General features: G+C 38.4%; 3 protein-coding genes across 3 annotated transcripts; all 3 read right to left on the reverse strand.

The window, feature by feature from the left end:
- Positions 1-5,270: 5,270 nt before the first annotated feature.
- On the reverse strand, positions 5,271-7,318 carry LOC144068480 (forkhead box protein I3-B-like). Its single transcript, XM_077593051.1, has 2 exons — positions 6,901-7,318; positions 5,271-5,886 (listed from the first exon to the last, which is right to left on the reverse strand). Exons 1-2 carry the CDS (start codon positions 7,316-7,318, stop codon positions 5,336-5,338), a joined length of 969 nt encoding a protein of 322 aa, XP_077449177.1. The 3' UTR covers positions 5,271-5,335.
- Positions 7,319-8,797: 1,479 nt separating this feature from the next.
- Positions 8,798-20,692, reverse strand: lcp2a (lymphocyte cytosolic protein 2a). The gene is made up of 29 exons (XM_077593052.1): positions 20,409-20,692; positions 20,267-20,329; positions 20,117-20,163; positions 19,957-20,025; positions 19,786-19,814; positions 19,682-19,716; positions 19,401-19,596; positions 17,905-17,990; positions 17,304-17,361; positions 17,163-17,228; positions 17,079-17,098; positions 16,988-17,007; positions 16,808-16,917; positions 16,666-16,741; positions 16,422-16,465; positions 15,830-15,864; positions 15,573-15,714; positions 14,467-14,549; positions 13,574-13,619; positions 13,396-13,461; positions 13,301-13,320; positions 12,344-12,363; positions 11,298-11,414; positions 11,195-11,213; positions 11,112-11,127; positions 10,458-10,528; positions 10,288-10,362; positions 9,346-9,495; positions 8,798-9,272 (listed from the first exon to the last, which is right to left on the reverse strand). Exons 1-29 carry the CDS (start codon positions 20,484-20,486, stop codon positions 9,129-9,131), a joined length of 2,001 nt encoding a protein of 666 aa, XP_077449178.1. The 5' UTR covers positions 20,487-20,692; the 3' UTR covers positions 8,798-9,128.
- Positions 20,693-22,127: 1,435 nt separating this feature from the next.
- On the reverse strand, positions 22,128-26,282 carry zmat2 (zinc finger, matrin-type 2). The gene is made up of 6 exons (XM_077592477.1): positions 26,142-26,282; positions 24,755-24,854; positions 24,281-24,404; positions 24,135-24,208; positions 23,896-24,041; positions 22,128-22,656 (listed from the first exon to the last, which is right to left on the reverse strand). Exons 1-6 carry the CDS (start codon positions 26,157-26,159, stop codon positions 22,510-22,512), a joined length of 609 nt encoding a protein of 202 aa, XP_077448603.1. The 5' UTR covers positions 26,160-26,282; the 3' UTR covers positions 22,128-22,509.
- Positions 26,283-26,359: the final 77 nt, after the last annotated feature.

The following is a 26,359-nucleotide window of genomic DNA, read 5'->3' on the forward strand; positions in this document are numbered from 1 at the left end:
AATTGATGTGGGAGGAGGACGCGGTGAGATCTTGTTGCTTTTAACAGAAAACCTTGGTGAGCTTCAATATGAATCCAGTGGAGATGTTGTTGTATAGGTTGTTTAATGAATATACATTAGCATTTTGACATAAGCACTTCTTGAAATGAAATCACCCAACATGGTGTGTAGTTTTGATCAATACGTTTGTTCTCTTGCAGCTCTTTGTCAAACCGTATTGGATGTCTATTCCCGTCAATTGCAGTGAAAGATCATCATTCAAAGCCAATCATTACATGTAAGGAATTTAATAAGATGCCGATTTTTGGGGGGAAATGCAAGGACCAACTAACACAGCTAGAAAATGGAACATTATGGGCATTTTCAATTAAAATGGCCTTACAAACTGGGAATATTTACATTGAAGATTATATTAAATGTTAGCAGAAATAATTTAGCTCTGATAAAACAGTGATTTATTCAATGTTTGTTAGTTGGGGGGGGGGGGTCTCCATCGCCACCATAGGGCACCGAATTGAAGCATAACTGCGGCACACATTGAAGTGTCCAAGATCAATGTATCACCTAATGAGCAGCTATCACATCTCGTTTATGTTAGAGGAGGCTGTTGGCTCCAAATAAAAAAATAAAATCTATAAATATAAAAAGTATCGCACCTATGTTGCGGTACAAACGAGACATCGTTCAGACGAAACCAGCAACCTGGATCAAATTTTACTTACTGTCATGCAATCTACCAACAATACCATAGCAATCAATGTAATGAGGACCACTGTTTCTTAAAACTTTGACCTTGCTTAAAACAATTCAAATCAAACTTTTGGTGAATCTTCTATTAATAAGCATGAGTCTCTCCCTCTCATTTATTCTTGCCTGGCCACTTTTTTTAATGAAATCCCCCAAGATTGAAGATTTCCTGCGCTTAGTAAGCATTTTTCATTATAGACGTAAATGCAATTTGAGTCTCGGCTAACCCTCACCGCTCCTTTTTAAGTCAATTGTGTGGCCAGGCTTCAAAGGTCCATCACTGCCCTCTTTAGGAATAGTTAAAAACACACATTTGTTTGTTTCCCACAGTACTTCTTCATTTCACCTTCCTAATGCCGACCTTCTCCTTCTGGACGAAGCCATTGGTTGACAGGTGAGTTAGACAGCGAGCAGGCGTCTTATCTGAGTGGAAAACTACAAGGGAGGCCCCGGGTGGGAACAACGGAAGGGGGTCTGTTCCGTTACTGGTTGGGTCGGATGAAGTTTCACGTTATCATGGGGGTCACTGCTCTTTAAGCTGTCACCGTACCAGCATGACCACGTCACGACCCGTCGATAATAATAACAACACACTGTCACTTTCTTCCCGCTGTACGATTAAGCAGACATCATTTTTTTCCGTTGGGGTCCGTACTGAAATATGAGTTGAAAACAGCTGTCTGGCCCAGTGCGACAATTTGTTTTGTTCAAAACTGTTATTTGTCAATTACTTGTGGCAGGCTTAATCTAATACACAAAATGGATTGTTGTACACCTACAGGGTCCCTTAATAGTATTTGGATGGGTGTTCACTATGTGACATCTCTTAATATTGATTAAAAACACTCAGGGTGTTCAAACTACAGCCCGCGGGCCGCCTGCTGCCCACTGCCCAGTTTTTATCGGCCCACAGGAAATTAAGAAAATATCATTGAATATGGCTCACATAAGAATCTTAGATATAACTCCTACATTCACTTAGCTTTTTACACTAGATCAGGCTAGTCACTTAAATAGTGCCATGCCATTATTTCCAATCTATGTAAGATACTATAGAATTTCAAAAAAATATTTAAGAAAAAAAAGATAATCTTGATAGAGTTGGGATTTTCTTGACTTATTTTTTAGGTCACTGGACATTTTCATAGTTCTGGAAAGCTGGTTTCAGTAGTGTGAATAAATATGTATTACTGCTGTCAAGCGATTAATCAGGATGCAGTCCATAGTTTAAGTTCAAATATTGTTTTAAATAAAAAATGATACTATATTTTACAATATCCTCAGGGTTGACTCAGCTGTTAACAGTTATAGACAACAAATTGTGACATATTTTAAATTTGTTATTCATCACAACTCAAGTTGTTTGGACGGCCAAAAGGCCACCCGCCACAAAACAAAATTGAAGATAAAATAAATAAAATCAACAGTTGAATGTGGGAAAAAATATGTTTAAATTAAAACAAAATACAATTTGAAAGGGAGTTTTTTTTAAATTTGTGATTTAAGGTATTCGAAAAAATCCAGAGCAAACTAAACCTTCAATTTAAAAAATGAATTTGCTTTCAGTACTTTTTACGCAGTTTTCACCTATAAATGGAGATCATTAAAAAACAAATCTGATATAGTCCTCATTTCATTGTGAGGCTGCAGCAAGTCCCAACAATTTAGGTGAGACATTATGCAAATGCACGCCTGCAGCCATCATTCTGCCGGTTAGTGGGTCAACCACACACATTTTAGTACTCCCCTGCCCTGCAGGGATCAACCAGATATCTAATCTACATCTTTATATACATACTGATTGAAGTCATTACTGCCCTTGTTTTCAATTATTACAGTAATTTCTCACAAAACAGTTAAATGATGGAGTTAATTGCAAGTGAAACACACTTATGGGTGTTTGTGGTTGCATAATCAATATAATGATGTGATGTTGCTGTGACTGCTTGATTGACACAAGCACATTTATCTCTTTATAGGGCACTGATTGAAAGAGTTAAACCTGAAATGAAAGAAAGATTGTAAGGTAAGAGTTTGTTCATTAGAAATGAAGTTAAAATGTAACACTTGAAAGAAAAAGGCACATTAAAAAAATAATTCAAATTACAAAATCCATTTTGCTGCCCAAATCCTCCTTTCGAGGCTCTTAATAGCGAATATTTTATTGTTTTTTTAATGTATTAACTTTATTTTATTTTTACAAAAAAGAGGGAAAATATTAAATATTTCCCCTTTTTCCATTAATATTGTGTGTTAATTAAAAAAGGAAAACAGTAAATATTGCATGATTTTAAATGTAAAATAGAAGTAGAGCGTAAGCAGTTTTATTTATTTTTCAAATTTTTAGATTTAAAAATATTTTGTTATAAAATATGTGGGGAAAAAGGATGTTCAGTTTAAAACATAAAATATTAAAAATAAAAAATATAAAAACTAAGTACATTTGAACAAATATAGTTTCATTTTACTATGAAAACTGAAAAATAGGAAATATTGAGTTTTCTTCATTTATTTATGTTTTTAGAATTTCAAAAATACCAAAAAAAAAGCCAAATATTATATTTTTTAATTTAAAAAATTTAATATTTTTTTCTGAAAAAAGGAAAAACAAAAAGTAAATAATCTGAATTTTAGCAGGAACCATAAGTTCGATACACAATTTATTTTCTTGGGCCACCCAAAATGTTGTGGCGGGCCGAATCTGGACCCTGGGCCGCCAGATTGACACCAGTGGTGTATGTGGACACAGGTGTTTGTGCCATTATAATTTGCTAAAAATAGTCACTCACCCCAAAAGGGTTGATATGAAGAAAAGAAAGGTGCTGCAATGTACTTAAATTGTGACCTTAAAGAAATCGAAGAACCTTAAACTGTTAATTTAAAGCCCACAGAACCACATTTGCTTTGCTAATAATTGCGGAAACGTACAGATTTGTTTTGAACGAACCAAAACTCATGAATTAGACAAACTTTGCAACAATATCCAAGTCTGTTTATGACATACAAACTAAATCCAAAGTCTTACTGACGTGGAATGAAGTGAGCGACCAGGTTGCATGGCGGTTGACCTCAGGGGGTCCCGGAGGCGCGACGAGCTCATGCGGGCCGTAAACAAGACGGCACACTCTGCCGATTGTGTTGTAAACGCTCACCGTCTCTCGGCCGTATTGATCTTCTGATAGTATCGGCGTGTCTGCGTGTGCCGCCTGTTTGCGCGCACGCCCACATCAATGGACGACGTGATGACTAAACACTCGGGGTGGAGACAGGCGCTGGCGTCGGGGCCCGTGGCCACAAAAGGGGGATGCGGATTCACTATCAAATACCCCATCATGCGAGTGTGAGGACAGCGTTCAAATGGCTTGCATCCAGGGAGGAAATTTCCAAAGTAACCCCTCGTAATTGTCACCCCAGTTAGGAATGAAAAGGGCATCCTTTTTTAAAAACACCATCTGTTTCACTGAGATAAAAGAGTGAAGTGGTAACAAATCTACAGGGCGCGGGCCGGAAGCGGTCCGCGTGAGGGTCCAATCTGGCTCGCGGGGGTTATTCTAACTGACAGGCTCTTTGTGGTTCATTCATTCTATACATGCAGAATCGAATCCTACAAGAAGGATCCCAGAAATTCCCCCAAAACCAATAGGAAATGATCCAATGATTATCGGAAGTGACCCCTATAAGGACAATCAATGGCGGCCAGTAAGTTAACTTTTTTGGCCCAAAATAACGTACATGAGATTTAGTGAATGTGGCCCACAAAAATAAATAAATAAATAAATAAAACCTTTCCACATACCACCATAGTGACTAGCATTAAAAGCCTTGTTGTTTTCATCAAAAAAATGGGATTATATTACTTGTGCAGTATGTAGTATTGTAATCTATTGTAAAGTCAAGTGCATTATGCCATTAAATATTATGACATTTAAAATAAACAAAAACACTTTCTGTTAAGGGGTGTATGTTTTTAATTCTATTGATTTAATCATGTTTTTATTAACATTGTATTCATTTATATATTTGATTTATTTGCAAAAACTAATGATAATAATACAAAATTATATAATGTAATAATATTTGAGGTTTGTATACCAAATGTTATTATTGTGGTCTACTTGATCCAAAATGTGAGGTCCACTTATTGCGCATGGCAGATTTTTATTGTTTTTTTAAAGTATGAAAATTAGTCAGTTGCCCCATAAAGGGTTAATACTGTTAATTTTAATCTGTATTTCTTTTCAACTTATTCTACTAGTATGAATGAATCTGGAAAACATGTGATTCAAATTTTTTTTTTTTATTCCCCCAAAAATCTTTACATACAAACTACATTACCATATTGGTTGCCAATGACGACAATACTCGTCCAGTCCATTTAAACTTGGACGGCTGGCAGCGATTGAACATTAATTTGCTGTCAGCCCTCCAAGTTCAAAGGGATTGGATGTTTACTAGTGATAAATTCATTTCAATTTATAGCAAAAAGATATTTGGGCACCACACGACTAACATCAACAACGAAATTGAAAGAGTAAAAAAAAAACAATAAATAGAACAATAAACACAGCGACAGACATTTAAAAAAACATCAGAAGGATGTCAGAGTCTGCTGGAAACCCAGCGAATCGAGGGGCAGCTCCTCCATGAGGCCCCCCAAGAGGTTAGCCTGGAAGAAATCCTTCTGCTCCAACTGCTCCTCTTGGAACTTCAAGAAAGTAGCGCATGTCGTTTCTAGTTCGGCGTAGAGCGACGATGGGGAGAAGTGAGGAGAGCTTGACTCAGAAGAAGAGAAGAACACAGCAGGAGCCTGAGGAGAAGAGCTATAGGTGTCCCACTGAGGTACCACGGCTCCTGGAGAGTAAACAATCCCCCGAGGGGGAAGCAGGGAGGCCTCATCTGGGACCTGGGTGAACACGGAAGTCTGAGGGGAGCTATGCCAATCAGGCGAGGACGTAACCTCCGGAGCGTGTTGCCCGCCCAGACTTTTGGGGCTGGGCTGAGATGACGTGTCGGACGAGGAGCCGCGACGTTTCTTAGCAGATGTGACGGTGTCGGTTTTCCTCTTCCTCTTGCGGCAGAAGTTACCGTTGTCGAACATCTTGTCGCAGTTCGGATCCAGAGTCCAGAAGTTTCCTTTTCCTGCAACACAAGAGGTGACCATGAATTTGCAAAGAGTTGAAATTTCCGTATTTACTCTCAGTTCTCTCAGTTCATTCCAAGAAATGCCCATAATTCCCTGCTTCCAGAGGGTGACTTGGCAATTTTTCCTTCACAATCATCTTCTTCTTTTTCGAAATCAAGGGACACTTGGTGAAGGAGAAGACCAGTATCATCAGTCTAGGGCACATGTGTCAAAGTGGCGGCCCGGGGGCCAAATCTGGCCTGCCGCATCATTTTGTGTGGCCCGGGAAAGTAAATCATGAGTGCCGACTTTCTGTTTTAGGATCAAATTAAAATGAAGAGTATAGATGTATATTACATTTCCTGATTTTCCCCCTTTCAAATCAATAATTGTAATTTTTAATCTTTTTTTTCAGTTTTTAGTTCAAAAATCATTTTGTAAAATCTAAAAATATATTTAAAAAAAGCTAAAATAAACATTGTTTTAGATCTATAAAAAACGGAATATTCAGGGCTTTTAATCCAGTTCTTTTAATCAATTTATTTTAAAAAAAATCTAAATATTATATCTAAAATGGTCTGGCCCACATGAAATCGAGTTGACGTTAACGCGACCCGCGAACCAACCCGAGTCTGACACCCCTAGAGCTACTAAATAAATGTCTTTTCTTCAACTATTTAACTTACTCAATGCTAAATTGTCTATATAACCTAGCTTCAGGAGTTCCTTGAGGTTTAAAGGCCCTTGGATGTGGTCTCAGGTTCTCACTTCATCTGGATCTGGATCAGGATTTACCTCTAAATATCAGGATTGCTTTCTTAAGGTCAAGACAATCGTCTCTGAGGATCAAGACGGTTGCTATTGTGTGTACTTCTGTGCCAGGACAATAACAGATTGTTCTAAGCGGCCAGAATTTCATTAACTGAGTATGTCACGACTAGAAGTTTAAATCGTTTGAATGGATTTTTGTTCCCTGGTTGCTCGCCCTCCCAGTTTAAATCAAGTGAGTTCATTTCAGTTCCAAAACTCACCAGGATTGTTGTCCTCACGCGGAACCTTCCGGAAGCAGTCGTTGAGCGACAGGTTGTGCCGGATGGAGTTCTGCCAGCCGGCTTTGTTGCGGCTGTAAAAGGGGAAGTGCTCGGTAACGTACTGGTAGATCTGACTCAGGGTCAGCCGCTGCGATGGCGCGCTCTGGATGGCCATGGCGATCAGAGCCGAGTAGGAGTACGGCGGACGGCCCTGACTCAACGGGCTGTCCAAGGAGTACCAAGCCCCCCCGGGGAGGTAGGGACCCTGTAGGTTGTAGTAGCCTGCTCCAGCGTGGAGGCCCGGCAGCGAGGAGCGGTCGTGCTCGGGTGGCGGCGGCGGCGGCGGACCGTAGAAACTGAAGTCACCCAAAGACGGGAGGTCGTGGTTGGATGGGCCGTAGGGCATGAAGGATGCCATTCTGTTGAACACCTGTCTGCAAGCTCCTCTCACCTGCACTTATACTCAAAGGCACAGCCCACATGCAAGCTGATTGGATGCTGGTTCGCAGGCAACCAGTACTTGTTTTGAATAAGGGCAGCTTGAATTCCTGCCCAGGGGCAGACGTCAATGACTGATTGAATCTCTTTTTACAGTTTTAGTCGTTACTCATTCATCAGATTCTTTTTTTTTTTAACACTTTGCAGCCCCCTATGATTAACATAACCGTTCAATCAAGATTTGACACTTTGGACACCTTTTCATGAATGTGACAAAGCTCGTTCATAAAAGTTCACTCGGTTCGAGTTCTTTAAATTCACATATTTTTGGGGGGTGGGATTTCAAAGTACTCGATGATCTCCTTGCCTGCTTGAATTAGTTTGTCACAACTAGACATCCAATCCATTTGAAATAGGACGGTAGCCTTCCCACTTCACATGAATTGGACAGCTATCACCGCCAGTGACGTAACCACAAAAAAGAAAGAGCCAAACAACTTTTTTACTCATAGTTAAACTGAAAATAGGACCAACCTCCAAATCTTTGCGCGCTAACGCGTGAAAGGCGCAGGGTTGTAAATCTTACTCATAAAGCCGATGCGTTGCCGTCTTATCAGTTCATGTTCACACCTGCGAGGGGGGCTGCCTCGCACTCTTTTTTTGGGGGTCCAGGACGAGCCAACGACATGCGTGTGTGCGTCAGTTGGCGACAACGTCCAATCTGCAGCCGGCGTAGACAAAACATGACGGGCTGAGCTGTAACTGATCACTTGGATTATACGGGTGTCAACGATGAAAACTAAAGTGCGTGACTGGTCGCTTTTTGTTTTTTTCATCTTAATTCTAGAAAGTCTACAGGATTATGCGCTGCCTTCCCGTTTGTTTGTTAGTCTTTTTATTTGGGTTGAAGATAACTTAAGAATGAATAAGGGGATTATTATCAAATTTGCAGCATCGGTTTATCATGAAATGGGAGGGGTGATTTGGGGTAATGAGGTCAAAGGTCACAGGGGTCAGAAAAGGAATTTATTGTTATGGAAAGGTTTTAGAATGTGTTTTTATATATATTTATTATTTTTATATATATTTTTCATGTGTGGAAATATCTGTCTGTTTTAAAAAACTATGGATTTGGAGAGACAATCTTAAATGGGGTCTTAGTTCGAACACTTTTTGGGGGGGAAGCACTATCTAATGAAACTAGTAAACAAAAATATGATGAAAAGACTTGTTATGTAATCTTGGGTTGTTGAAGTCAAGTCTTTTGTAAGGTCTAGTTGTTGTTAATTCAAAACAACATTTTAAACAAGGTGGGTATGTAACTCATACTAATATTAGGAAATCAAAACGGTCAATTTTATGAAGAAAAAAAAGCATAGAGGGGAAAAATGATGGCACATTTGACATCAGCTACCAAAATCAGTACATATAGAGTCAGTTAAAACAAAATCACAGGGAATTGTGGTTCTGGTGGTAAGAAGTATTTATTCATATTAAAACACATTGCAATTACAATATTACATTATCATTTCATTTTTAACTCAGTGGCTGCTATTCATAGCCATGGACGTCCAATCCATGTGAAGACAGAGAGACTAATGATTGAGTTATTTAAATTCACAGCAATCTATCACATCACTGGCAGTTAATAAAAAAATAGTAATCATTGATGCCACCAAATTAAAAAAAAAAAAGGTAGAATGACTACAAAGGCGTTACAAAGAAGGCACCGCTGACGGCTGCTGTCTTCGAAGCAATTTGGAATAGAATGAGCGATTGGAAGGTCGGTCTCACAGGCTACCGGTCATGTAAATCCCTGCTGGCTCAGACAGCAGACACTGATTCTGTTGGCCCAAGGAGTTTTTCTTGGCATCGATGAGCAGCAGGTGACACTGGGAGTAGAATTTGATGATGTCCCACACCGAGGGGAAAGACTGCACAAACACACACACAAGGAACATTGGTGATTTATGATAATCGGGATTATATGATCTTCATTGGCTTTACCTCCTGGGCCTTCAGTCCGGTTCCGAGTTGAAACTGCTTGTCCTTGTGGCGGATTTGAATGTTGAAAACTTTGTTGTTGTAGAGGACCATCAGTGTGTACGGCTGGTTGGACTGCTTTTGGGAACTGTCCCGCACCAGGTATGCCCCGTCCTACAAAAACACACATATACAAGTCTATGTAGAGGACAGCAGTTAAACTCGCCACCTGGGTCTCATTTTGGGGGACTTTATGTTTCTTGCTACAATAAGATGAAAATACATGATAAATTAAAAAAAAACATTGTTCTATATGAAGAGATTTATATACGAGATTTATGTGTGTGTATGTGTATATGTATGAATGTATGTATGTATATATATATATATGTGTGTATGTATGTATATACATATTTATATGTGTATATATGTGTGTGTGTATGTATGTATATATATATATATTTATATATGTGTATATATATGTGTGTGAATGTATGTATATATATATATATATACATACATACAAAAGTATAGTTAACCCCCCTCCAATTCCACATTGTGCCTAAAGTTGGCTGGGATAGGCTCCAGCACCCCAGCGACACTTGTGAAGATAAGTGGAACCGAACTTGGATGAATGAAAAGTATTTTGAAATATAATTTTCTACTAAAAAGCTAAAAAAAAGAGGATTCTTTATTTTGGGTAAACTCTTTAAAAATGAGTTAAACATCAAAAGAAATGTTTCATTTGATCCTTATTAAGTCAATTAATGGTGGCAAAAAGAATGCAGGTGAGGTCATAACATAATGGAATGATGGTTTAATAGATGTATATGCTACATGACCATACAAAGTAATCGTGAGTTAATTTCCCAGTAAAGGAGGGATACATCAACTCACGAAACATGGAAATACATATGAGCAAACAAATTAGTTTTATACCTTGTTGTGTATGTATGTGTATATTACCTTGCTGACTCGTTTCAAGTAACTTTCAGCTTGCCCCCTGGTCACTCTACCAACATACCAGCGAGGGTCCATATTCTAGTCGAGCACATGGTTTCTTTTTAAAAAATGTATTGCTTAAGAGTCATTTATAAATGCTGTTCTTAAAATATGATTTAAATGCATAAGCTTACCTGTTTGAATGGAGGATTTTGCAGGGGAGGACGAACGTGCTCTGATGTGGCAAATTTGGCCCTGATGCCCCCTAAAGATGATGCACAGTCAATATTTTTATGAAAAACATAAATAGTCTACAACACCTGTTAAAGTGGCGGCCCGGGGGCCAAATCTGGCCCGCCGCATCATTTTGTGTGGCCCGGGAAAGTAAATCATGAGTGCCGACTTTCTGTTTTAGGATCAAATTAAAATGAAGAGTATAGATGTATATTACATTTCCTGATTTTCCCCCTTTTAAATCAATAATTGTAATTTTTTAATCCATTTTTTTCTGTTTTTTTGGTTCAAAAATCATTTTGTAAAATCTAAAAATATATTTAAAAAAAGCTAAAATAAACATTGTTTTAGATCTATTAAAAACTGGATATTCGGGGCTTTTAATCCAGTTCTTTTAATTCATTTATGAAAAAAAATATCTAAATATTAATGCTAAAGCGGCCCGCGAACCAACCTGAGTCTGACACTCTACAATTAAAGAAGTTTAATGAAAAAGGAAGTAGAGTGAAAAAATGAGTACTATAGTGTGTTTCTTATAAGTTCGTTGCAACTATTGTAAACAAGATTGGGAATGTCAGAAGAGTATGATTAGCTAGAAAATGAAGGATTCTCACCGTCACTGTTTGTTTGCTGGATGGAGAAAATGAGACGATTACAAAACTTGACATGTCGAGTTTTCTTCAAAATATTAACTTACCCCTCTCATTCTTTCAGCCCTGAAATTAAAACCAGCACACAAAAAAATGAATCGGTTTTATCTGAGATGTGCCTGGCTATTGATGAGGGGGGCGTCGGACAACCTGTGGAGAAGAGAAGGCGTGACGGAAGATTTGCTTCTGCTGACGCTGACCGAAGAGGAGGGCGGAGGTCCGAGATGTTTGGGCCAGGCGGGGAGTTCCGGGACGTCCGTATGAGGCCTGAAGGCAAGTACGCTCATCATCGTGACACTTTTTCCAACCTCGGGATGAACCCAAATTTAATGCTGATGACAGTGATTCATAGAGCAGGCCGCTATGTCTACCAATTAAGATGCCAAAATTAATCAATTCAACAAGTGACTGCTTTTATGAGAGTCGGTAGATTGTTTACAGATATTGAAATTTGTCCATTTCCTTTTTTTGAGACTCAAAAATAGCAAATATTCTCTTGTCTTTTTGATTTTTCAATTATCTGCAATTTGCTTAAATCAAAAAGTAGGAAAATATTGTTTTTCCTTTAATCTTAACTTTTTAAATACTCATGTTATTATTTATATTTCAAACTTTTAGATTGTTAAATATATTGGAAAGACTTTTTCAACCTTTTTTAAAGGCGGAAAACATTAAATAGTGCCTTTTCTCTTTTAATCATCGTTTTTTTATGTTACAAAGACAGAATGTACATTTTGACAAATATCTGATATTTATTGATTTGAATTGAATGCGTTTATTGTCAGTATAATGAGATTTAATTGTATTTATTTATCAAAACGTAAAAATGGAAAACAGGATCTATTCTATTTTAAAAATATTAAGCACAACCTAAAAACAAACAAACAAACAAAAACTCCAGGAACGGTCAAATTTTCATGGGAAATCAGTTATTACAAACTGGAGGTGGGCAGACAGAAAGGACAACTAAAACCAAACTAAATCGTTTTTTAATTAAATATTTTTAAAGGGAAAAAAGAGTAAATATTCTCAATATATCTCTAATCTTTATTTGAATTTTAGCATGTAATATAGTCGACATAGATGATTTACTTTCACGGGCCGCACAAAATGACATGGCGGGCCTGATCTGACCTCCGGGCTACCAATTTGACAACTGTCCCATAGAATCATGTGTGTGTGCGTGTGTGCGTTACCTTGGAGAGCGTGTAGGGGGCTGTAACGTACAGAAAATAATCATTTGCAATCCTGTTGATGTAGCTACAGTGGTACCTCGTGATACAACATGCTCGTGGTACGACGAAAATTTCGATCGAATAATTCGCTCGCGATACGATTAAAATTTCGAGATGCGACCAAGCCAGGTGGCTCATGACATGAGAGGCTGTTTATTATTGTAGTGCACTGTCTTTTTGCCGCATCTCTTTCGTGTATAACTAACGTTTTATAAAAACTATTTCTCGTTGGCAATGGTCGTGCGTTATCCTATTGTGAGGACATTTGTGTGCATCATTTTTGGAATATTTTGAAGGGAATAGTACAACAGCAAACAGTCCATCGATAGCGAACGTGAGGGTGGAGGCGTGGCAAACCGCTAACCCGGAAAACAAAGGTAACAAAAGACAAAACTAGAATTCAGTTTTGTGTAAAGTTACATTAAATGTATGTTTGAGTGTCTGTATATATTTATCCAAAATTAATTTAAATTTGTTTGTTCGTTTACGAGTGCCGTGGATCGTTGTCTCTCCCCTCCGCAAAATGCGTCTAATTTTACATCTATTAAACACATTTTATTACTATTAAACCACTCGTTATTTATTACTTTGTCAATATATGGCGAATTAGAAGAGATGAAACATTTTTTTCCAATCCAATATCCTGTTTTTGGTGTTTTTTTTCAGAGGGTTGCAACGAATTAATTTGTTTTCAATTCATTTCAATGGGAAACGTTCGCTCGAATTACGAAAAGCTCAACGTACGATCTCAGTCTCGGAACGGATTACGATCGTATGTCGAGGTACCACTGTATTTAATAACTCTTTTGCTTCCACTGATGACGATAGACGTCCAATCCATTTGAACTCCCATTTCAACAAATGTATTGGACGTCACTTGCCGTCAATGGCAGGCAATGAACTTAAAGCAACACGTACCCTCTCTTCTATGTTGGCACCTACAAACAAAAGAGACAGAAAATGATGCTCAGTGTCAAGTCAACCAAACTCGCACGAGAAATCATAAAAAATACCGCGAATGGGAGATGGGTTTCGACCCGGTTTGTTCCCACGGGAAATTTGAGGGGGTCCTTGAAGCACTTAAAAAAACAAAGTGGAAGATTCAGAACATGTATTATATCATGATTATTCTTTGAATAAAATGATTCAGGGCATGAATAAAAAAGCGAGCCCTGGGGAGTTGTGACTCACATTTCCCCGGCGGTGGTTGATCTTGACTGGATAACGACTCACCAGGCTACAAAATACACACTATTTTAGAGCTAATCCATTTTAAGATTAAAATTGTGGATGTGGAAAATAATTAGGTTGATCAGCAGTGACATATTTAATTGGCCAAACATGGTAGAAATGCAAATTGACCAGAGTGTGGCAGTCCCTCAAAAAGGGTCCAAATTGAAACGTTTTTAAGTAGTTTATAACATCTACTATCTTAATTCTAACATACAATAGAATAGGTCATTCACAAGTTGATGGAAACTAGCAGCATTTGCCTAATGTTCATAAATAAAACAAAGTATTAAGGCCACAAAAGAAGAACAAAATGGGCCTTACAGACTAAAGCCTTAATATCACCACATCTAAAGTGTAACTTGTAATATTAGGAGAAAAAGTAATAATATTATAAGATTAAAATCACAATGGTGTGTTACTTTCCATACACTAGACAATGTGTGGATATAGCACGTCTACATTATGAAATTACCACTTTTTTTGTTGTTGCCAATTTGCATAATAAACAACACTGTTGTTTTTGTTAAATAATCTTAACACTGTTATTGGGTGCTCTATTTCTCTTTTATTCATTTTAATTATATTAATTTCATTTTTATAAACCTTTAATTCTTTTATGCAGTTTTGTATTAATTTGATTTATTTATTTATTTAAAAAAATAAAAATATGACCAAAAATAATCACTTACACTCTAAAGGCTTAAAATAGCCTCTTAAACCTTAATAACAAATAGCATTTATTCCGAAGACATTGTGTGCCCAAACATGAGATGCATGCCTGCCAAAATGTTTTGGGAAATCATTTTTAGATCATTTTTTTTTTTAAATATATTGAGACTTTTGAGTCTTACCAATCGAGGTGACAGACTTGGAAGTGGAGAAACCGGTGGCCGAGGACTCAGTGCTGGTGGTGGGCCTCTGCAATCCCATTTGTCTGAGGGAAAATACATAAATCAGACGTGGATCAAATCATCACATATTGTTTCTTAATTAGCCCTCCTGGTCAAAACGGATTGGACGTCACGCACAATCATTAGCACTGAAATAACAGCCAGTTCCTCCAGAGTTGGATGTCTATCACTTATTATTCGTTTGAATTTTAGTGCTAGTTTCTGTTAACATGTTATTCATATATGGGTTTATTAATTAAAAAATGAATTGTTGGCTATCTATATATGTATATATATGTATGTGCATATACATATGTATGTATGTATATATAAATATAAAAAATTATATGTATATATATATATGTGTGTATATATATATATGTATGTGTATATATATGTATATGTGTATATATATATGTATATGTGTATATATATATGTATATGTGTATGTATATGTATATATATATATGTATATATATACAAATGTATATTTGTATATATGTGTGTGTATATATATAAACATGTGTATATATACATATATATGTATGTATGCATGTATATATAAATATATATATATGTATGTGTATACATATATGTATATATATACACACATATATATATGTATGCATGTATGCATGTATGTATATATACATATATACATACATATATATGTATATATACACACATATATACATATATATATGTATATATATATACATATATACATATATATATATATGTATATATATGTATATATATACAAATGTATATTTGTATATATATGTATGTGTTTATATATATAAACATATGTGTATATATACATATATATATGTATGTGTATACATATATGTATATATATACACACATATATATGTATGCATGTATGTGTATATATACATATATACATACATATATATGTATATATATACACATATATAAATACATATATATATGTATGTATATATATATATATATATACATATATACATATATATATATATATATATATATATATATATATATATATATATGTATATATATTTTTTTACATTTTTAAAACATTATACCGATGTAAGGGTCCTCTTCGCAGGCCAGAGCCGCGAACCGTTTCTGAGTCAGGTCCTCAGAGGGTTCCGTGGGAGGCGGTTCATAACTCGAGTCGTCCTCGAAGCTGCTGTTTTCATTCTCGTAGTCAGCCTCATCGTCGTCCTGAATCGGTTTAAACCAGATGCATTCCAAGTCCACGTCCAATTACACATTTTGGGCATTGAAACAGCGTTTGGTTATCTCAGATGTCCGTAAATTGAATTTTCATTAGACTCACAAATTCGTCATCATCCCAGCCGTCAACATTAGGAGCTGTCGCAAAACAAAACAGGGAAGGAAACTTACATTTTTTCAACTGAAAGTATGTTACACAACTAGAAGATGACATTTCTGGCAAAATTGTATTGGGATGCTTTGCTCTTCTGATTGGTAAACCTCTGTGGCTCACTCCTGGTTGATCTTTTTTTTCGCGATTTACAGTCCACTTCCTGAAGAATTTGGTTCACTTTCAATTCATTTTGGGGCATTTTTAGGTGACGGCCTTTTATTTTGGGTCAAAAATAATGACGCTTTGGTGGGTGTTATATGTGTTGTTATTGGGAACATATGGGAAAGTTTTTGTCCAATTTTGGCCCAACTGCATTTTTTTTAAACTAAAAACTGGCTAATACCTTTTCTGTGCCTTTATTTTGTGAATGATTTGATGTGCGCAATATCTACGACAAAAACTAGGAAGAATACTATTTTTCAAATTGAAATTGTATATATTATCTCTACAAAGTCAAAGTGTGCCCAGCAAGTGACTGGGACAAAAAAAAATACATATCTAATATCATCTTTTCTTGCTATAGTGAATAAAAACGTCTTACCAGAGCAGGCAGTGAAAGTCTGTGATTTTACGCTTGGAGGAAAACTGTCCAATAATAGAAAAGAAAAAAAAAATACATATATAAATGTAGTTCACATTAACTCATTGGTTGCCAGTAGTGTTAAACGTCCAATCCTTTTGAACTGGCTCGAATGGATTGGACGTCTACTAGTGATGAGCTCGTGTCATAAATTCACAGCAGAAAGATGAAAACAGCCACAAAAGGTTCAATTTTTTTTTTTTACCTGTCTCCAGGGCGGATTGGCCGTATGGGACGGGACGGCAGAGTCTTATTGAAGGGGAACGTGTTGAATTTTGTTGCTTGAAAGAATAATTGAAAGCTTACAGTCAATAAATGCTTAAAGGATTTTGGAATGAACATCTCACAATCATTGTGTGAAGGCCTGACGGAGGAGTTGCTTCTGCCGATGGAGGTGGAGGAGGAAGGATGTGGGACCCGAGGTTTGGACCTGCCCAGATCAACATCTGCCTGACACCTAAAAACATTCAAGTACTGTCAACGTTAACTACGAGGACAACAAACACAAAGTAAGTGTTTGCGCTTACCTTAGCGAGGGTACACTTGGCTGGAATTCACAGTCACAAATAAGATATATGCGCAAAGTCTAATTGATATATTTGATATATATAGACTAACCTTCTCTGCTAAATTGGGACCTGTGAAAAGGAATAAACATCTCAAGTTTTCACCACCAGTAAAAGAAAAATAGGGGAAGTATACCTCGAATAGGAGAAGAATTGCGGCCCGGCTTGTTTTCACGGATGATTTGCGGCGGTCCCGGAAGCACTGAAAGTTGTAGCATGAGGCAAATTTGAATAATTCTACAACAATAAATGATTAGATGGTTATAAATTTACTTACACTTTTCAGAAGATTTTCTTGAAATTTGTGGTGAGCTATTTCGACTGGGCTTTCCCGGCTACATAAACACACAAAAATATCTTTATCAATCATTAATCGCCGTCAGTTAATTGACAATCATCAATCATTCTTTATAATTTACGCTTTTGATATTTCAAATACATAACTGAACGTTTCTGAGATGAGCATTTATACGCATTTTTTTTTTTTAATATATGCCCTAAAAAACAAAACCTTATCAATATGCATTACTAAGTGCACCACCACTACACTGTAAAACATAACACTTTTTTAATGGATCTGACATCTAGCACAGTCAATGGTAGACAATGAGTTAAGATGTCTGACCAAGCCATGCAACAATTACTTTACAGTTAAGAGTATACAGTAAAAGAAAGTGTAGTACTATTATTAATTTGATTTAAAACATGGTACCGGCATTGGTCGATAATACAACCATGGTCTTTGTGCAAAATTACTGAAAAGGTTGATTTTTTTTCAGTTTTGCATGAATACGTGATAATTTAACTGAAATCGTCTCACTTGAAATTTGACAACTTTTTTTTTTCTTTTTTTTCAGTGCCCCTATTTATATACTCACTCCTCGAGATGACAGTGGTGGTACAGGTGGGCGGGGACAAACAGCGGGCGGCATACCCCTCGATGACCTGTCTTTATTCCTCGTGTCTATAAGGTGACAGTAGATTTGCGGTCATGTAAAAAAGTGTTTCCCCACCGTTTTTGAACTGTGGCACACTTTTGGCATTGCAAAAATCTATATATACTTCTATATTTACAATATAAAGTCATTCATGTCAAAAGTTTATCTACGGAGTCAAAAAAAAAAAAAAAACAGTATTTCAATATCTAAATTTTGTGTTTAATCTCAGGTTCAAACCTTCCTGTGTGGAGTTTGCAAGTTCTCCCTGGGCTCGCGTGGGTTTTCTTTGGGTACTCCGGTTTCTTCCCACCTCCCAAAAACATGAAATTTGGACTGGTTGAACACTCTAAATCGACCTTAGGTATGAGTGTGAGCGTGAATGGTTGTCCTTTGTCTCTTTGTGCCCTGCGATTGGCTGGCCACCAATTCAGGGTGTCCCATCTACCGAAGTCAGCTGGGATAGGCTCTAGCGTGACCGGACGTTTCGTCGAAAGACGTTTGGTCCCCGGACGTTTGGTCGACCGGACGTTTGGTCGACCGGACGTTTGGTCGACCGGACGTTTGGTCGACCGGACGTTTGGTAGAACAGACGTTTGGTAGAACGGACGTTTGGTCGCCTGGTTCGCTCGCTGTCAAATTATGACAGAGGGTTTACTGTTGATATTTTGATATTAGATATTAAACTCACTCTCTCTCTCTCATGATTATAATTTTGAGAGCTGGTTTCAACAGTAACAACCAAACGTCCGTTCTACCAAACGTCCGTTCTACCAAACGTCCGTTCTACCAAACGTCCGTTCTACCAAACGTCCGTTCTACCAAACGTCCGTTCTACCAAACGTCCGTTCTACCAAACGTCCGTTCTACCAAACGTCCGTTCTACCAAACGTCCGTTCTACCAAACGTCCGTTCTACCAAATGTCCGGGGACCAAACGTCCGGGGACCAAGCGTCTTTCGACCAAACGTCCGAGTTCCGGCTCCAGCACCCCCTGCGACCTTTGTGATGATAAGTGGAAAGGAAAATGAATGAATGCATACATTTTCACGCCGACTTTACGTCGCCAAAAGTCCACGAACGCGAAACGTCTTCTCGTTGACTTGATTAAAAAATTAGTTATCATAATTGTATCACTTTTCCCCCCAAGATGACTTGAATCTCATAATATTACGTGTAAAGCAGTTTTGTGGTCACACAGACTTTTTACATTGCCAAAAGTTGATGCCCATGAAACCAATCGTTAAAAATAAGCAAGAAAACAACTTTCAGCTTGCAATATTACGATTTAAAACTCGTAATATATTACAGTTTGGACTTATTGTTCGTCGTATTTCAATTTTAATCTTGTGATATGCATGACTTCTTGCCAGGTCATTTTCCGCGGCACATTGGTTGGGAAACACTGACGTAGACGTAACGTTTATCACTACGGTAAACCTCGTAGATCGCCGGCGTATTGGGTGTCTTGGAGGTTCGCGGCGCCGCGCAACTTGTGTGGCAGTAAATCCTCCGGGGGTTCCGAGGGGGGCACTTCGTAATGCTGGCCCACGTCGTCGTCGGGCTTCTCGTAGTCGCTCGTGTCGCTGTCCTGGTCGCCGCTGTCGGGACTCTCGTAATCGTTGACGTCGTCGTCCTGAAGTGCGGCGAAACGGGATTGAAAGATGATCATGGAGGGACGGTTTAATTGCAACGTTGGGGGGGGCAAAACTTAAACTTACAGAATGATTGGCACCTGAACTTTGTATATCACAAACTGGTGAAGACAGAAGATTATTGGTCGCTTGAAAACTCTAAATGACGCTTACGAAATGCATCAAAATACCTGGTTCGTGAAATTTCGGCGTCAATGTTCTGTGAAGGAGAGAAATAACATTCCGTTTATTGGGTTGATAACGAAACTTTTTTTTTTTGGAATAACGGAAACACGATATTACATTGATGGTATGCATTCGCGTTAAATTTATTTATATTTTAGTACACAACAAAAACCTACTTTTTAGTTTTAAACAAGCCTCGTTTTTCTTCCTTCTTGCCGATGTCAGCACTCAATTTGGAAATAATGCTGAAAAGTACACAAACAGAGCTTACAATGTCCTTTTTTTTCATGAAATGAAAAAAGTGAAACCCCGAAAATTGCTTTTGTGTATGCTTACGGCGTAAGAAGTTTCGGGAATTTCTGCAGATCGTTCTCACTCAGGTTCTGCAAGCACAAAAACTACGATCCAGTTGAACTGGGACAGGTTGGAGGCCCTTCCCAGTTTAAATTGAACGCCTATCACCATCGTATCGACTGAAAAACTCACCACAAATCGCAATCCGTTGATGGAGTTCTTCAAAACGGTTCTATCACAATCCGAGAGATTCATCTGCAATTAACGTTTCAATTCTGTCAGATTTTTAGCAAGCTGCTTGCACGTCAAATAAGTCTTTAAAATGGAGTCTGACCTTCCTCAGGTAGTCCGCCAGCTGTTGAGGACTCCACTCCATGACCTCCGACCGAGAAGGCACTCGGCCGCTGCTCATCCTGTGTTTTTTATTTTTTTTATTTTTTCTGCAGTTCTTCTTTCAGGACGATCTAAAACTGACGCTCACCCAGCGTTCGGGACGTTGACTATGGTAGAGAACCGACCTCGAGCGTCGACGTGGTGGCCTAGGCCGCCATTTCAAAAGTGGAACCAAGAAGCCTTCCTTCGTTCTTCCTGTCTCCTTCGCTTGGTACGTTTGTCAATGTCTCGCTCTCTCTTTCTTAACCTCAGAGGAAGTGACAGAGCAGAGGAGGGGAACGAAAGCAACGTCTTCCTCCTCCACCGCAAAGCGGAACAGCCCGTCCATGACTTTGACGCCACTGAGTCAGCGACATGAGGTTCATTTTTCAGTCATTTCCACTTAATGTTCGGGAATTTTCAGTTCTTCAAGCTAATTGTGTCGACAGTGAAACACCATGTTTTCACAGAAACTCAGTCTGTTATCTGCTTGATATTGTGATTATTTGGCATTCTGAGCGGCAAATAATTGCGATATAAAAATAATAATTCTGCTTTGGTGCCATCTGGTGGAATCTTGGTGTTAAGTTTTTTCCGTCCTTGGCATTATTTTGCGTGATGGAGGTATGAGGGGGATTTTTTGACTCTTTAAATGCACCCTGCTTGCTTTTAGGGTTGTCCCCATCACATTTTGGCACCCGAGTTTGACACACAGTCACTGGATTTTTGAGGATCTGCCAATATCGAGTACCGATCCATTACTTAGAATGTATTAAAGAGGGGGGGGGAGCAACGACGTAACAAAATATTTTCTCATCTCATCTCATTTTCTGAACCGCGTTATCCTCATTAGGGTCACAGGGGGTGCTGGAGACAATACCAGCTGTCTCCGGGCCAGAGGTGGGGGACACCCTGAATCGGGGTACACGGTCGATTGGTCGCCGGTCTTTTGGTCGCCGATCTTTTGGTTGCCGGTCTTTTGATTGCCCGGAAGGTTATTGATAATTACCATTTAAATTGTTGCTCAAATTCCCTAAATACACACTGCGGATTACTATTTAGTAATGCTTAATGCTCTAGTAATTATTAGGCTAAAGAAAAGCTCCAAATTTCCCGGACTTTAATTGTTTTTTGTTGGCGAACTTGTTAAGACACTGACTGACATCCCTTCTTAAAGGGACAACTCATGTACATACAAACTCTTATACACTCACACGTCGGCTCAGTGAAACTGCTCATGGCCATTGTTTATTGATGCGTACACCGTGTTGTTTTACCTTGTTTTGTCGCCGGTCTTTTGGTCGCCTGTTGTCACGGTCGGGGCGACCAAAAGACCGGCGACCAATCGACCGCACACACTGAATCGGTGGCCAGCCAATCGTGTGTGTAAATGTGTGTGTATATATATGTATGTATGTGTGTATATATATATATATGTGTGTATATGTATGTGTATATATGTATATATATATGTATACGTGTGTGTGTATATATATATATATATATATATATACATACACACACATATATTAACATTAGGGTTAGTGATGTTACCATAAATGTTCTTGTTTCTTTGGACAATATCCTTGTACAATTTGTTTAGTTTACCTCAAATATTTAGCAAATCCTTAAAGTGTGAATTTAAATGACCCCATTAGCGATCAGTACATTTAGTCGAAAACCAGTTAAAAAGAATGTCATTTATTGAAAAGAAAACCTGTCAATATACAACCAATAAAATGTCTTAATGACATGAAAGACAATTTGTATTCACTGCCAACCATTGGCGAGTGTTCTAACAAAGAACATAAAACATTACACTTAAATAAATGACTGAATTTCGGTCTTATTTTGGATGAACGGATGAGCTTCACTTGCAATTGGACAGTCCGTTTCGCTTCAAACATGCAAACCGGGGAAATGAATATTGAAAAAACTGAACTGGGAACATAAATGCCATTGTGCAGCAAGATTTAGTCATCCATCATCTTGCATGCGCCCTCTCCAGGCCACCAACGGCAATATAAGACGTGCTATCTCCATTCGGTGATGTTGTCGAGCCGTCAGCGGCTCTTTTTAGACGTGCCAAACCCCGAGAAACCCATGACGGCCGCCATTTCGTCGTCGTCCTCAAAGTCGCCGCCGTCGTCCTCGGCCCGTCGCTTCCTCTCTTTCTGTTTTTCCTTCTTGTAGGCTTTTGCCTTTTCCTCCTGAACAGAAGAACCCAAAGCAGACAAAAAAAATGAGGTTCAGGAATAGTAAAGTAGAACACCAGTTTTTGTTTGAGCATTGTTGTCCTCTTATTTATTTCCACCAAAAACGTGTAAAGATCTTATCAGACGGATTTTGAAACGATACGAGAATGTAATATGACGATATACAGTGGTACCTCGACCTACGATCAGCTCTATCTAGGTACGATGAAAATTTCGATCAAATAATTCGCCCTAGATACGATCAAAATTTCAAGATGGAACCAAGCCAGGTGGCCATGACACGAGAGGCTGTTTATCATTGTAGCACACTGTCTTTTTTTGCCGCATCTCTTTTGTGTATAACAGATATCTACGAGCACTGAACGATTTATTCAGACGAGTTTCCTCCAACACATCGACCAGGAAACGCACAACGCGCATGCACGGGCAAAAAGAGGGCTTTTTGGGTAATGACGTATACTCGTGCACACAACACCGATAGCCAATGGCACCCTTTCTTAGAATAAAACTTCATTACCCACAATCAATACGTGGGTAGGCTGTTATTCCTTCCTTAGCCTGTTAGCTCCCGCGATCGCTCATTCAAGACTATTTCTCGTTGGCAAGTGGTCGTTATCCTATTGTGAGGACATTTGTGTGCATCATTTTCGCAATATTTTGAAGGGAATACAACAGCAAACAACCCATCGATAGCAAACGTGAGGGTGGAGGCGTGGCAAACCGCTAACCCGCCTAGAACGAAGGTAAAAAAAAAAAAAATAGAATTCAGTTTGGTGTAAAGTTACATTAAACGTATGTTTGAGCGTGTCTGTATATATTAATCCAAGTTAATTTAAATTTGTTTGTTCGGTTACGAGTGTGTTGTTGCCATGGATAAAGTGCCCCCAGCTCCGTGTATGTCGCTGTCTCTGCCCTCCGCGAAATGCGTCTAATTTTACTTCTGTTAAACACATTTTATTACTATTAAACCACGAGTTGTGTTATTTTTTAAGAGATGGCGAATTAGAAGAAATAAAACATTTTTTCCAATCCAATATCCTGTTTTTGTTGTTTTTTCAGAGGGTTGGAACTAATTAATTTGTTTTTAGTTCATTTCAACTCGAGTTACGAAAAGCTCGACATACGATCTCAGTCCCGGAACGGATTAAGATCATATGTCGAGGTACCACTGTATTGAAGAATCATTATGTTTACCAGCCTTACTACTAACTAACAACTGTGACTTCTTCTCACCTCTTCTCGCAGCTCCTTCATTCGCTCCTCAAAGTCGTACTCTTTCTGCTTCTCTTCCATCTTCTTCTTATTTGCCTCGAAGCGCTTTTTCACCTGATCCAGAGATGACCGCTCAACCCTCATGGACATGCCGAGGTTCCTCTGATCTGAACAGTCGAGAAAGTGAATCGGAAATTCAACTCAAGCCTTGGACTGCCATTGACGATGACGGACCTCCGACCCATTTTGAAATCACTCACGTTTTTTGCCGTTGATGTGATCCAGGAAGTTGATGGAGTCTTTCACCACACAGTCACACACATTACAGTAGTAGCTGCAACACATTGAGATAACGTCAAGAAAACGGCAGCCATTCTTCAAATTTGTGCGGTTTAACGTGACGTACCCGCCCATTTCAGCCTGGGGGGTCATCTTGGTAATGACGATGGTTTTCCCCAGTTTGGATTCCAGGTCCACTTTGTAGTCCCGATGACGCAGATTCTCTCGCTTGATCGGAGGCACAATTTTCCCTATAACACGGGATGAGTTAGTACAAGGCTTGGCGGTAGAGAAGATGGCCCACAATGTTTTTTTTCTTAAATAAGTTAGGTTGACAGGAAATTTGAAATGAAGACTACTATTAGACTATGAGTAGTACAAAAATACAGTGTAACACACCAACAAAAATACAATGTAATACAGACAGAGGGCAGGGTGTTGACATGTGGACTATAAGATGTCATCATTGCACTTTCCTCTGCTAGCTGTTAAAATGTGTATACTTTTGCTGTACAGTTTAGCCCGGTGATTTTTTTTACAGAACAGAAAGGATTTGAATTAGAATGACATGCAAAGAAGTGGAAACAAAACAAGAACTCGCCATCTTTGCTGTCTTTTTCTCGTTCCTCGTTGATCCGCTTCTGAGCGAGGTTCTCGTACTCGTCTCTGTCCCACTTCCGACGGAAGTCATTTTTACTCGACTGGAAGAGAAGCACAAGCCTCAGTTAATTTCAAGGTGCATTCTTTGGTTGACAACATGCAGAAGGACAACAATGCAAAATAATGGTCATGGTTTTTCTAATCAACAGAATTGTGCTGTTTTTTCCCAGTTTTTTTTAATATATGTAGTATTTATTTATTAGGAGCCGAGACGGGTAATGTTAAGTAGAGCTGGGTTGCCCGTTATGAAAATATTGTAAATATATTTCTGCATTTTCTTTGTTAACTCATTGTTTGGTGTTGACCTCCAATCAATTTGGATTGAAAGGGACAAATCGACGTTGTTTCGCCCTTTTTCAGTCCAAATTGATAAGACGTCTAGTGCCGTCAAAGGCACCAAAAGCTGAAAAAAAAATCTGATTTTCACTCACTGGCTACCATTTACGGCACTAGACGTCCAATCCAATTGAAGGTGGAGGATTTCAATATCGAGCAAAAGGATGATAGGACCCGAAACAATTGGATGTCGATCATTGTCAATTGCACTGAACGAATTATATAAATATAAATATCAGAAATGGGGCGGCTTGGTGTGGCAAGTGGTTAGCCTCACAGCTTTGGGGTCCTGGGTTCAAATCTAGGTCGGTCCACCTGTGTGGAGTTTGCATGTTATCCCCGGGCCTGTGAGGCCTCCGGGTACTCCAGTTTCCTCCCACATTCCAAAAACATGCATGGTAGGCTGATTGGACACTCTAAATTGCCCCTAGGTATGGATGTGAGTGTGTATGGTTGTCCGTCTCCTTGTGCCCTGCGATTCAGGGTGTCCCCCACATCTGACCCAGAGTCGGCTGGGATAGGCTCCAGCACCCTCCGCGACCCTAATGAGGATAAAGCAGTTCAGAAAATGAGATGAGAGATCGGAAATGGATCTTATATCGTGTATTTTTTTAGTATATCAAGTTGAAAATTTTAGTAATCGTTTGGTAGAATGAACTCATCTTCATAGAGATTTAGCTGATTAAATGTTTTACATAGAGATCAATGGCCACAAAACAGGATGAACAAGTACACACTATGCAATGTAGTATAGTAAGCTTTCTATATTTTGTACGCGAACTGACTGATAGCAGCTACGACGAAATAAACAAAGTTATTTCGACAGAGTATTTTTTTAGGTCTTTTGTTTTTCAGTGAACGGTAGAGTGCGTTTAGAGACATGGATAAAGAGGAAAACACAGATCGACACATAGACAGAAGCAAAATACTTCACAACTAACAAACCACTGGTAAGATTTTGAACAATGTGAAAGTAGTATAAAAAGATATACCCCACTGCCAGACGCCATGTTTGCGGATATTTCCGGTATGAAGAAGGAAGAAGTCGAAGTAGTATTGCTTTTTCAGGGGACAGCGCTACCTAGTGGATCGGAAGGATTTTTAAAAAATATGTTTACACACGGATATTGAAAATGCAACATATAACGACACATGATAGGTTTTCGAGAGAATAAATAGACATATTAAAAATAAATTAATGTTAATATTA

Source organism: Stigmatopora argus, chromosome 22, assembly GCF_051989625.1.
Source record: "Stigmatopora argus isolate UIUO_Sarg chromosome 22, RoL_Sarg_1.0, whole genome shotgun sequence".
Classification (NCBI taxonomy): domain Eukaryota; kingdom Metazoa; phylum Chordata; class Actinopteri; order Syngnathiformes; family Syngnathidae; genus Stigmatopora; species Stigmatopora argus.